Source organism: Aythya fuligula, chromosome 1, assembly GCF_009819795.1.
Source record: "Aythya fuligula isolate bAytFul2 chromosome 1, bAytFul2.pri, whole genome shotgun sequence".
In the NCBI taxonomy this organism is placed as follows: Eukaryota; Metazoa; Chordata; class Aves; order Anseriformes; family Anatidae; genus Aythya; species Aythya fuligula.
The window spans coordinates 139,268,549-139,282,472 of NC_045559.1; the positions used below are offsets into that span (position 1 = coordinate 139,268,549).

The window sequence follows — 13,924 nt, forward strand, 5'->3', positions numbered from 1 at the left end:
CGATTTGGACTGATGGGATCTCAGAGACTTGGTGGAGGCTACAAAATCCATGGGATACAGCACTGCCAGCCTTACAGGAATGAGGTGTAGTGGTGGAGGAGGGATGCCCTATGTGAAGGATACAAGTGTGGCACCATAAAAATATTGCAGGAAAAGCGAGGCACCCTAAAATCCCATGGGTAGAAATCCCAGACAATACTAAAAAAAAAAAAAAAAAAAAAAAAAGCCATGGTTGGACTGTGCTATTGTCTCTCTATGAAGACAATGCTGGCCAGTGAGATTGGAGAGGCAGCAAATACAGGAAGGACAGGGGTAAGAGCAGGAGCCTACGTGTAGGTTAGACCAGTGCCTCATCAGGGTGAGGCACAGAAATAGAATTTTTGGTGGCAATAAATCACAAAGAGTTGACGTGGAAAATGCAGGCCATGTGCCCTCAGTGGGAGAGTTTCAAGGAAGACAAGAAAACTGAGGCAAACACTAAAAGCAACAGTGCCTACATAAAAAGGAGCAGCCCCAAACCAGAGAAGCCTGTGAGCATCCTGGAGGCTGCTCAAAAACAACTTATTGGAAACCCACATTGAGGGTCTCTGCCTCTCAGCAAGGATGTAGACTAGGAGAAACCTGGCTAAAATCAACAGGGGAGTGGTACAGCCCTGTCATGAGGGGGGATGAAAGAGGCTGGAAAGCAAAAATGTTGGTCACCACATCCTGCAGCATAAAACCCAAGGGGCACTCAGTGAAACTAGGAAGAGACCGGTTTAAAACAGGCAAAAGGCAACATTTCTTTCTGCAGCAGAAGGTGGACTTCTGGGCTGACAGCACTGACACTTTCCCCAAATGACTGGATGGATTCAGCAGCATCCTACAGAGTGGACGTGCATGCCTTCCCCAGGCAGCATCTTCTGCTACAGCAGCTGGAGGCAGACCTGTGGGGTGACCACAAGGCCTTTCTCACGTTCATCTGACATCTCCAGCTGAAGAAAGGGCCGGTGTTGCCCTTTCTGACCTGTATAAACATGAACTTGTTTCTACCAGGAAGGAAAATCCTAAGATGAGCCTAACATGTCAGGGTGTGGTTCTGCGTGTGCAACCACAAAAAAAGCTCAGACAGGGGAACAGGTTCTTGGCCGGGAAATCCCAGCCCAGCTTGCAACAGGCAGCAAAGCAGAACAAACAGCGTTTCAGGTCTGCATTGCTGTGGTGGCATTTCCCATTGTTTTACGTCTCTCGGAGAGAAGACGTGTGGACATGTGGCTCAGATCCATCCAAATCCAGCATTCAGAGTCAGCCACCAAAGGAACCTGCATGCCCACATGGCTCACGGCTCTGGCCCATGGGGAGTTGCCTTTGGCAGGGTTTTCCTGCTGTTTCAGCTATTGCTGTGTTGGTTGCTCACTCTGCCTGGTGTCCGTGGAAGTCCATCGCTGCAGCCCCAGGCTCTGGGCAGACCAGTACCTGGGCCATGGAGGGGTCAGCCCACACCACCAGCAGCTCAGCCAGGGGGTGAGGGAGAAAACTTGATGTGTCAGATTCACTATTTATTATAGAAAAGCACATTTAAATACTCTTCTCAAGATTGGTAGCAGAAACAGTGCACAAGATCCTAACAAAGAAGCTCTTGCTTCCTTGTCTGCAGTTTATTGTCTTTCCTATTTGCTGCCTGTGGAGTGATGGACTGGAAAAGGTCCTTCCTTCTCCTCACGCGTTCCCCATATCTACAGCAGCATGGCATACATACATTTTAAATACTGTTTGTTCCTTAAAACATCCAGTGAACGTTGCGTTGCTTCACTGCCCTTGGAATATTTCTGAAATAACCGACACAGGCCTGTTGCCAAACTCAACACTACTTGCCCTACACTCCAAGGGAAGGGAAGGATGTGGGTCATTGCCCTCCATTTCTTTTGTGTATTAGAAAATTAAGACTGTATCATTTTTCTCTTTTCTGAAAAAAAAAGCAAGTCTAATTCCTTTTTTATTATAGGCTGTACCTTCCACTTGACTTGCAGTTTTCCTGATAACATTCTTGATGCAACACGTCCAAACACCGATGCTGACTTCAGAAGAACAGAGAGGAGAATTACCCCAGGTGCTACATTCACTGTGCTATGATAAAGATAAGTCCCCCAAAGGCATTGTCCCTCTTTTTTTGTTCCCTTCTCCCTTTCTCTGGCATCAGCTCATTGGGTTTCCACAGCAATGCCCCAGCCCTTTTCACAGGATGGCTGCCTGCCTGCTCCTCCCCTCCTTATGCCCATCCCCAAGTTCCTTGAGTGTTTTGCAATTGTGTTTACTCAATTTCGGTACCGTGATCCTTAAAATGGGTTTCCTTAGTTTTTAACCATTGGTAGAAGTGCAATAGAAGTTCAATCAGCGTAGTCTTCACCCACAGTTTGATAGCTCTAGTGCAACATTCACATCACAACCACAAATTGCATAAAAATCTCTGCAGGACAGACTTGTGCGGCCCTGCTTGAATCATCTCACCAGTTTGACCAGAGTCTGCTGATAGCTTCTCCAAGCAGTGCTTTTTGTTCTCATCTGAAGGCTCTTGACATATCAGGGTACTTCATGGATCACTGGTGAAAGCCTTATCGAGCTCATGACATGGCACAACCGCAGCGTCTCTCTTGGCAACTTACCCAGTGAGATAAGGACCGTGGTAGGCTTGAGGCACTTTATTCCTGGCAAGCCGCACTGCCAGAGCCCTCCTGACTGCTTCTTGATGCCTTGTTGTCCCCCAGGTGCTCACAAAGTGAGTGTTCAATCCTTTATTCCCGTCTGTCCAGGTGCTGTAGCTAGGCTCCCTAGTATACACTTTGCCGGACCTTTCTTTCCCATTTTGATTTGCTCTTCTCTTTCCTGACCCGTACTTCAGCTTTCCACGACATGTTACATGGCAGAAGACCACTGGCTTTGCAAGCTGCCTGTTTTTCACAACAGGCTCGGTGACCGAGCGTGCTGCCACAGCAGCCCCGTGCGTCCCAGCCAGACAAGCGGCTCCGAGTACAATGGACATGAGCGACCAGGGAAAGATCAGAGAGCAAAAGCAAGGCCAACTCTGCTTGTTAAGAAAGCTTTTGCTCAAACCTGAAAGCAATATGCTGATGTTAAACTCTCCTTAATTATTTACTCCTTCCTGCCAATTTATTAAGCAATTATATTTAAATTCACTTTCCACAGGGATTTTCCCTCCTCTGCACAATCTGCTGATACCATAAAATAATATTTGCAACAAAATATGGAATTGCTGAAATCAGGACCTTTAAATAGACTTTAAAACATTTCCTTGTGCAAAGCTGCAGAAACCAGCAGGCAGATCTGCAGCCCCTCGGGTGGTGTTACCGTAACGTGAAGCAGCAGCCTCAGAGGTAATACACGCAGAAATTGGACTCCCGAGGTGTCCACAGATCCACAGGGATGGCAACTCATCGTAGTGGCATGGAGCTTGCTGGCAGCAAATAAAGGTGAAGTGAGGGGAACAAGGAAAGCTCCACTCTTGTGCAACCTCCAAACTCAAAAAACAACTCTGCAGACAGAGGCAGCACTGAGATTCCCTGCCCCCAGCTCTTGTGAAGTTTATATTGTTCTACCAAAAGTGTTCATATTGTTCTACCAAAGGTGTTTATATAGGTTGCACACAGTGTAAGGTGTTTGTATAATAGAGATTTACATAGCACAACGAAGCAGAGATTTCAATTGATCTTATACAAGCTATTTCAAATAGAGATAATGAAACTGTGTGTTATGTCTCTCAAGTCTGCATTACAAAGTAGTCATTTTACTAAAATTATCTGAGTATAGCACAGAATTCAATAGAGACTAATTAATACGTAGCTGAATACGCCCAGTAGCCCAACACTGAACTGTTTCCTGTAGTCTTAAAAGCAAGCAAACAAAAAAGCAAACCCCACAGTAATGTTAGAGGTGCCCTATAGCTCCCTCTGGTCTCCAGAGATGACAAAGCATGAAGTTGCCTGCAAATGCTTCAGTTACTCACAGTCCTTGCCGTGACGGTAAGCAGATGAGTGACTGACGAGATCGTAGGAAACTGAGCACAGAGCTGAAATTGCCTGGCTTGCAAAAGCTGTCTCCGAATCAGCTTTCGCACTGCCTGTGTCAGCTCTAACCAGCAGTGACCACCAAACGTATCTTCTGCATCAGCGGCGGTGGCAGGTGCCAGGAAGATGCCCTGATACCCCCAAAATGGTGATCAGCACTAAACACAGATGCCCTGGTTCCCTTGTCCTGGGCTTGAGCTGCCGTGCATCTGCCTCTGAGCCCATTTTCCCTGACCCCTGCTCTGCAGATTTTCCTCTTTCTGTTCTAAGAAAATCCCAAATTGGGTTATTTACCAGAGCCACACATTGCTACCCACCCAGCCTCATGAAACTGCAGAGATGAGTTGTTTGCCAAGCAACAAAAGAATTGGAATACATCGTTTCTCTTTATTTGGATTCTCTTTAAACCAAAATTTGCACCCAGACCCATCCGCATTGAAGAATACTTTCAAACAGAATTTATACACCCAGAGCTAATTCACTCCTAATTAAAAGTCAGGGTACCTGGCAGAGGGACAGAAGCCAAAATGCACGCTTTGAAACTCAGCGGGCCCCAGCACAAACATGCCAAAGGAAAGGAGGAAAGGCGGTGAGTTTCATACCAGCGCTGTCGCTGTAATGCAGCTCCTGGGGCAGGGATACCCGGGGCCAGCTCCTGCTCAGAGTGTGGCTCTGTAACAGAAAGGTGATTTGTGTGCCCACTACAGCACTTGTAGTGTTTCCCATTTAGAGGATTTCCCCCGTGCAAGGCTGTTTTTCTCCCTGTAGGGGTCACCAGCCCTTAAGGGGCTCCTGGGCTCACGGGAGCACCAGGAGAAGGCTTGGTGGTTTCCCCCACAAGGCTGGCCCCAGGGATAAGCAGCTAACAGAAGTGTGCAGAGATGATAGACTCAGAGAGGAGCCTCTTCATTGCCAAGCAGCCAGCACCATCAAGGGGGAGGAAGATCTTAGCTTGGGGGCTTCTCCCTCCCGTTGGCCAGGGAGAAGGAAGGAGGTGGACATAGAGAGGAGACGGCAACAGCACAGCCCATGCTGAGGGAGAGCTGCTTGCTGGAGGGATGCACAAACAGCCCCAGGTTCAGCCCCTAATGCAAGGAGCTTCCTCACCCAGTGGGGATGTCCTCAGCTGCCTTCTAAAGGCCCTGAGCTCGTGGCAGGTTGCCCCTGTCAGTCCCCTGGAAGGCAGCACTGAGCTTGCCCATGGGCAACTGGGGTGTGCTGGAGCAAGCAACGTGCCGGTGCCACCAGCACTGCTCCTGCCAGGAGCCCTGGAGGAACTGCTCTGGGTACTACCATCACTACTGGGCTAGACTACGTGGAGGAGAGGGTCTGTGGTGGGGATGGTTGCTGAGCTAGAACCCATGCCTCTTGAAGTACTGGGCCCGCCCGATCACGCTGTTGACGTAGGAGTTGTCTCTGCCACAGGGGTCTTCGTCATAGATCTGGATGTTGTCGATTCTTGCGCGGTAGGCGCAGATTCCCCCTGGGAAGAGTTAAAAAAGAGTTATCATGGGCCTATAAATGAGAAATACAGATTTAAAAAGTAAAAGTTCCTAGTATAAAGGGCAATGCATCTCATCAGACGTATACAACAGCTTGGGAAGTTGCTAATTGTGTGTTTTTACTGAAAAGTGATTCATTTCGCAAAATGCTTATTTGTAAGGTTAAGAAGCCCCTGATTCTCTCCAAATGTGGGTAGGAACAGCATGCTGGTCCCACAAAAGGCTGCAGTCTAAAAGGATGGGAGAGCAAGAAATAGCAAAGAGGGAATAAAACAGCATGCAGATAACATGGGTGATGAACAAACCTGGATCCCAAGCTTCCTTGACCCAATGTACTTTAAAAAAAAAAATAAATAAGGGTTGCTAAGATGCTATAAAATCTGCCAGCTTGATGATCTTTTCCCTTTAAAAGTGACACCAACAGATGCACAGCACTCCCATCATTCAGAGGCCTTTGCCTCATACAAACAGAAAGTGATCATCTGGTGTTGACTAACTGTTATTAGAATATTAGAAAGCTTATTGAAATATTCATATTTAAAAATAAATAAATAAAAAGGGCAGTGTGGGAATGAAAGAGGAACCCAAGGGAAGAATGTGTAGGATATCACACTGAACCTACACCTGGGTGAAAGTGCCTCACAAATCACAAGTCAAAGTGCTGATGGTGAAAAGTAGAAGAGAGATGTAGAAGAGAGATGTAGAAGCGAGAATCTCAGCTGTTAACGTCCTGATGGTGCCAGTAATGCAATGTCCCCTCTTTGTTTCCACACGTAACCCCCAGCATGTCCCCACTGCTGCATGGGGCACACCGTACCTCTCAGCTGCTGGTCCCAGGTCCAGGTAGGGTGCCTCGCCCGCATTTCATTGATCCCAAGCACCAGCATGGTCGAACACTGGTTGATGTGCTCCTCACTGTCCCACGTCCCGTAAGGCTGGTGGTAGCGCCTGTCGATCTGGAAAAGTCAAGCAAGAAGATTGTTTTCCCTTTGAACACAACCACCGCTGTAGCTTCACCCTGTTTTAACATTCCCAGTCCACAATTCATAGAAGCGACCCAACTTGTGATAAAACTGAGGTGATAAAACGCAGTCTGCAAAGGGAGTGTGTCCCAGTGTTGAACACGGGAGGCTCACTGGCCAAGGTGAAGCCCCGAGAGAGGCAGACCCTTGCCATGCTGCCACCTGTGGGCTCTCCTCTCTCTTGTCTTGTGGCCGTACCTGCATCAGGCCGAACCTCTGCCGGCCCTGGTCCCAGCCGTTGTCCAGCAGCAGGCCAGCACGGCTCTCCTGCGAGATGATGGCGGCGATGAGCGCCGGGTCCAAGCACAGGTTCCTGGCGACTCTCTTAATGGGGATCTCATATTTCCTCAGGCGAATGATGTCCGCATCTGCCGTCCTCCTCAGAGCAGAAATGCCTGCAGCCGGGGGAGAGGCAGCCTGACCCACCTGCCCTTACAAAAACGGGGTTTGGGGAGGGTGCTGATGCTGATGCTACAGCTGGTGAATGGGTGTGTGGGGTGAAATGGGGTTTGCTGCAGCTCCCTCTACTTACAGGCTGAGGATCCTGCCTGTGGAGTTTTCCCTCCCACTTCCCACCAAGTCTAGTTTTTGGGGCTGGGGGCTTTTTGGGGGGGCTTTTCTCCCTCTTGGCTAATCGAATAGCTGCACCACGTTTCATTTGGTGCACAAATTTAACACCAGGCAGGCGCAGCATCCCTCCGCCAGGTACAGGTAGGCCGAGAGATCAAGCGGTGTGTGATACCTACCGCAGTCCGGGGCTCTCACGGCTGTGCAGGAAATCGTGGGGGCTTGAAGAGCATTTATATCGCCATAGCAACTGTAACTCGCAGACGGAGCTGGAAAATGAGACGGAGGTGTTTGGAAACATGAGATCTTGGAGCAGTGTCGCACAGCTTGCTGCAGGTGAATGCAAGGCAAGCACGAGGCATTCATTCATCCAGGCCCATAACCAAAGCGTGTATCATGGCCACTGCTCCCTGTCAGTGACATTACCGGTGACAGAGGGCAGGAATTTGTTCTTTCCTAGCTGAATAGGTTGAAGCAAATGAAACTGATGATGATTTACACAAATAGGTGTCCGCCCTGCTAAGTGTAAAAGCCGGTGTGGGGGAAGGAGCCACAGGCTCCACATTTATCTCAGAGGGCTCTTTCGGTTTAATGCCCCCTGACGCCCAGCACCCCTCAGATGATGGCTGGGAACATCTCCCGGGTGTCCCCACAACCTCACGGGGAATTAGCTGAGGAGAGCATGTGCCTCAGTCTGGGCAAATTACCCCAATTTCCTCAATAACTGAGGAATGAATAGGCTCCGTCAAACAGCCTGTGACATTTGGGAGACCTTTCTGAGTAGGCAGAGAGGTCAGACAAGGCTAGCTGGGTATGTCTGTGACTCTGCAAGCAGTTGAGGGTAGGGTGCTTTCCCCAGCAAACCAAACTCGCCCCCAGGCTCACCGATCAGGGCCGAAAGGCCCAGCAAGAGCAGCGCGGGGACCATGGTGATGGCTCTCCTCCGCTGCCCCAGGACACCTGAAAACACAGAAGGTTGCAAAACGTGAAGAAGTTGATGGTGAAATTCAACAGCCCTGAAAAAAGTGTCCATGCCGAGAGCTCCCTCTGCTCCTCCCCAGCCCTGGGCTCTCCTGGCAGCTGCTGGCTTCAGGGGATGGTGGTGGCAGGACAAGCGGGTGATGGAGCCCTGTCTGCTTCTTATTTCCTAAATATCTGGGAGTTTTTGGAGGGACGGCTCCTCCATCTCATATGCCACCTTGCTGTCACCATCACATTAAGAAGGAAGCACCAAACCAGGGCCAGCAGGGACTTTTTTAGCCCATTGCTTGCTCTCATGGCCCCTCTTGAACACCCACAGCATCTCTTGACAATGAGGACGCTCAGTACATTTGCTTTAAATCTACAGGTGTTTGACATCCAGTGTACTACAGAGTGCATAGATCTCTCTGTTCAAAAGGCAACATGGCTTTGGATAGCCTTTGGGAAAAGCATGTTGCCAAAAATCAAGCAATACAGCCCTCATTTTGCTGCTGAGAGCATGCAGAGCAGTTTCAAGGTTTTGCTGTTAAAATAATATTTCTGCATTAATTCCTGTGTGTGACAACAGCAGATAATCACTTTAGTAATGAATGCCTCTTGTGTTTATTAATAAAATTCCAAAAATATCATCAGATAATAGCTATCGGCTGGGAAAAAAAAAAATCAAAAAACATTGATTGTGCTTGCCTTGCTGGTGAGGGCATTTAACTAAGCAGGTTTTAGAGCTTACAAATGCCTTTTTTTTTTTTTTTTTTTTTTTCCGCCCCCACGAATATTTCAAGTACAAAACAATGCCAGGAGCCTTGCAGGCAGTCATCCTGCAATGCTATTAACACCTGAAAATGCCTTATTGATTTTAGTGATGCCTGACCTTTTCTCCAGTCTAATAGGTATTTCCACTGTAAAGCAGACTGCATGGATGCCCAGACTCAAATAGGCCACCAACGTCATCAGAAAGACTCCCTTGCCCTGAGAGAGATCATTCAGTCCAGCAAATGCCCACTGCCAGAGCTGGGTATGTGCTCAGCAGCTCACTTTGAGTCCTAACACTGAGTATTTGCAAGCCTGGATCCCTGCAGCCTGACCCAATACCTCTTAATTCACTGGCAAATCCATACCTAATGCTGCAGTTTGTAGCTGTTTCTATAAACAGAAAATTGTCACATTATAAGGTTTTAAGGCATCAGACATTTTTTTAGACCCATCACAAAAATCACCCCAAGCCTTAAGTAGAAACAGGGAAACAATTACAAAATTAACAGCATGCTAAATCAAAGCCAAAATCAAGGCTTCTGCATCCACGCAGATATTCTCCGAGTGGATTCAGACTCACCTGTCTTCAATCAGCCTTCCTCTGAGGCAGGTCACTTGATGACTTTTATATATATGGGTATGAAAAGGTACCCACCCTCTGGGTTTTGGAATGTTAATTCCTGTTTAGTGTGATGACATTTGTTATAAAGTGTAACAGGTAATATATAATAAGAGCTTTGAACTCTTATGTTTTCTTTCATCCGAAGATTTGCACAAGCAGTGGTTAGTAAGACTCAGGACAATTCTGTGAAAGGAAATAAATATTGTTTTTCCTCCATCAATGACTACACTGATGCTCCATAAATGACTTACAGAAAGCATTGCAGTGAATCAGTGGCAGAGGCCAGGCAAAATTCAGATCCCTGCCTGGTGCTCTCCTTCCTTTACATCCCAGATCAGTCTGGGCACATTTCTGGAAGGGTTTTTGTCTCGTCTCCCCAAGGAGTTTAGATTGGCAAGCTTTTAGTTGAGTATCAAACTTTCACATGATTTCCAAAAAGGGATGCAGCAGCTGAAGTCAGTGGGGGCTCACAGAGGGTTTGGGACAGACTTGCACCATGTGGCTGAGACACTTTTTGTATGTGTAAGTTACTAAAACAAATTAGGGGACTGAAAGATTGTCTGGGAGGCCAGTGGCCTCTAAGCCTGTCTCCCTCCCCACGTTTTTCTCTTCACCGGACTCTGCCTAGCATGGGTGGAGGCTAGAAAAGTAAGATTTCCTTCGAATAGCTTTCTTTTAGTTATTTAATAAATGACAAATCAATGTATTCCCCCTTTTTCCCCCTCTCCTTTGTGCTTTATACCTGCTGAGTACGAAGCCCTATTCCGGACAGATACACATTTTTAAGTTCAAAACAAGCGAGGGTTATTAGTTGTTAAAGCACGGGTGATGATCAAGTGGGCCTTGCCACCTTAAGATCCCTGAATACAGCTATCAAGGACTTAGATCTCGCATTAGTAAGAAGGAGGGAAGCTCCACTGGAGAATCTGGCCCTGTTGTTACACAAGGGTTGGGTTGTTAGTTCAGACAAGTCTGAAGTCACTATTTATTTGGGCAAAAACATTGAAATAATAGAAATCCTTCCAAAGACCACAAAATGGCTAGGCATTCATTCTTCATCTGCAAACCTGATGTCTTGTTATGGTGTCTTGGACTAGAAGAAATCTTAATTCTTTTACTACAGTATAAGATTTTAAATAATTCAAGGTAACATTTGACATAAGGTACTAATCTATGTGGTATCTTTGGAAATAACAGGTAGAAAATAGAGCCATCACATGTACAATGTGGCTGCAAAGATTTCCAAAGCAAACAGCGACCTAAGAAATGCTGGAAGAGAGGAAAGACAGAAGAAACAAACTGGGAAGAGGCCAGAGTGCACAGCTTGATGGCTACAAAATCAGTAGACACACTCATTTGCCTCCTATAGAACAAGGTGATCTGTATTGGAAAGAGATGTATTCTCTCAAGTAGATGGAAATATTTGGGTGTTGACACCCAAGAACCTTTTAGAAAGATGGTATCATATTAGTGTCTCCTCTGTCACTGAACCTGCAATCAAGTTGATGACTTTGGACTTTTTTTTTTTTGAAAGTAGCCTCTGATTGTAGGTAAGATTTCTTTCCTAATGGGTCTGTCGTTCATTAATGGTCCTTAAGAGAGTTTTCAGTTTAAATACTGATTCTCTTTGTTATGTATGTTCTCTCTCATTTATTGCCCACAGAAAGATTTTCTGTACAATTCCCAGTACTGTCACATGAATTCTTAATGCCCGTTCTGCGTTGCATTGTTGTTTATTTACTTCTTGAATTGTGGATGCTATTTTAAAAATACAATTATTTTTATCTGTGCTGCTGTATGCTGTCAGATCCCTGTGGCAGACTCCTTGTAGTCACACAATTCCAGCATGAGGCCAAATAAGGGGGCATTTTCTCAGCAGCATTATGAATGAGATTTTTTTTGGTGCTAAACACTTCCCTATCTACACAAAATTTGCCGACTGCCATCCCTTCGACTGAATGCAGAGAGCAAGCAGCCTTTGTGGAAACAAGGTCATGCTCACGTAGCTGAATGGGGCAGGGCTCTGAGCCAGCCAGGGCACCGCCATGCGAAGGGACCTGCAGGGTGTCAGACAACAAGATTTCTGGTCTGCTCCGTGTAAACCCACAGCAGCAGATCCAGGTGAACCATTTAATGAGAGCGAGCCGCACCTGCCACCAGGATTTTTCATGTTTGTGCTAGATTTCATTTGGAAAATGATGTCAAGCACCAGATAAAATCTGCCTCTGACCAATAGGAGAGAGCACGTGAGCTACCAATTCTATTTTTTCCCCATTTAATCGAGGTGTAATCAAAACGCAGTATCATTTTGAACAGCATTACGTATTGCATATCGTTCTCTGCCAGGCTGAGGGCTGTATCGTCATGTTTGGTGGGATGGTGAGATAAAAAAAAAAGCACCTGGAACAACATCCATCCTAATTACCGCCTCTTTTTGTGCGTTTCAACTCTGGTTTCCTAACATCTCCTGGCAGATGCGTTTCTCAGGCTATCCCTTTTGTCTGGGATGTAATTACAGGTAACACCAGGTATTCACAGGCCTTACGACTACTTTATGGGGAACCTGCCCATGCCCACTGACGCACGTTGGATGCCTCGCACTAGCTGGCCAGTTAAAGATGCATCTGTGGCCTCCCCTCACGGGCTTGTTTTAGACCCACGCCTTTCGTCTCAGGCAAATCCTCTAGAGCTGTCTCTCCCAGTGTTTAAAGAGACACAGACAAGTTAATAATAGAGTTTCTTTTCTGCATCTAATATACCTTTGAGTAACAACAGCAAAAGTGAAGTGAGACAGGCTTCACGTTTGTGAGGCATGAGGCTCTTGGTTTTCACTCTGCTCTGAGCTGAACAGCTGCTGAGGGCCGGGCTCCTCCCTTATCTTGCTGTACTGAAGAACACGGGTTGGCATTGAAACATCCCACTCTGCACAAAGCCTTTCTCCAGCCATCGTGTAAGAAAACTAAGACCAGAAGTATTTATGAAAAGAAAAAAAAAAAAGGTGATTTTATTTTATTTTTTCTTTTTTTTTTTTTCCTGTTCTCTATAACGAGACTTTGAATTTTATCACAGGGAAGACGACCTAGAAAATTGCTCACTGGACTGGATCTTAGGAGTCTTCGGTTCATATCCCAACTTAGACACAGAAATATCACCCAAAAGAAGTCATTTAGAGTTCAAGCCATGAGAGGGTGTGAGCTCATGAAGCATCTGTCATGCTCCAAAGCTGTGCTCCAGGTACGCCGCTGAGATGCACTTTTGCTCCTGTGCAAGCCTCAAGTGGCCCAGCCAGAGCAGCGTGGTCCTTACCTCCTAAGGTCTGTGCTCTGTTCTTTGTGTCCCGACATCAAAATCCCTGTGTGGATGGGAGTCTGCAGTCTGCACTCATGCATTTACTCACAAAAATAGGCTGTGGAGCCTACTCTGTTTACACCAGCCACGGCAGTAGCAAGACCAATTTTGGTTGGAAGATACCCTCATGAAGAAAGAAACCCCCACTGAACTCCCTTTTGGGTAAAGCACTTACACTCCTCACCAGGACCAGGTGCATCTGAGAAAAAACTGACAAACCTACTCCCAAAATATGGATTTCAGGAAGCGGCTGAGGTGAGGTAGTGGAGCACCTAGTTCTTGGTGTGCCCAGGTCCTCCTCCAGCAAAGCTAATCTTGTTTCAGTCTCCCACGTATAAAATGAGGATAGTACATTAGTGACTCACAGGGATGGCAAAGTAACATCTCTGAATAATTAACTTCACCCATTAATCATGATAACTATTACGAGCTTTTCTGTGTGCCTGGAATTCATGATACAAAGCACCGAGGTCTGTCAACACTTTGGAAACCAAACAGGAAGCACTTTCTGACATTTTTTTCTAGGGCAGCACACTTACAAGATGAAATAATTAGCGAGGAGGAAGGACAGGACAGGAATTAATTTGTTTTTATATGCTGTACTCACCTGGCTTTCATACAATGTCATCCCGGGAAAAGCCAAAGTTTACTGAAGATTGCGTGATTTGTGCAGAAGATAAGTTAATTAGGTCCAAACATATTTAAAAGGAGTCTGATGTTGAAATCGTACCGTGGGGCAGATGATGTTTGAACAGGCTGTGCTCAAGAAACGCAAAGCGCAAGGAGACGGGCTCACTGCTGAGCTGACACAGTTACGTGGCTCCTGCAGCAGAGGCGCTTTATTTCAGGTAGCTCAACCCCCGGTTGTAACAGGTAGTCGGAAAATCATAGCCTTAGAGCACGCATTGCACGGGGCCTCTAAACGCAAGATTTCTTAACAAAAAGCATCAAGTATCTGCCAGCATTATGTGCACTTGAAATTAACTCACCAAATTTGAGCTTTTTATTTTGCGATGGTTTTGTACTGCTTCAGCCAGTTTGCTGTGTTAGCTTAAATGGATGGAAAGG

At 46.6% G+C, this 13,924-nt stretch overlaps 1 protein-coding gene across 1 annotated transcript; it reads right to left on the reverse strand.

Annotated features, from left to right (window-relative positions):
* Nucleotides 1-5,413: 5,413 nt before the first annotated feature.
* LOC116486847 (lysozyme g-like) lies at nt 5,414-8,080 on the reverse strand. Its single transcript, XM_032183348.1, has 5 exons — nt 8,038-8,080; nt 7,332-7,421; nt 6,784-6,980; nt 6,381-6,519; nt 5,414-5,544 (listed from the first exon to the last, which is right to left on the reverse strand). Exons 1-5 carry the CDS (start codon nt 8,078-8,080, stop codon nt 5,414-5,416), a joined length of 600 nt encoding a protein of 199 aa, XP_032039239.1.
* Nucleotides 8,081-13,924: the final 5,844 nt, after the last annotated feature.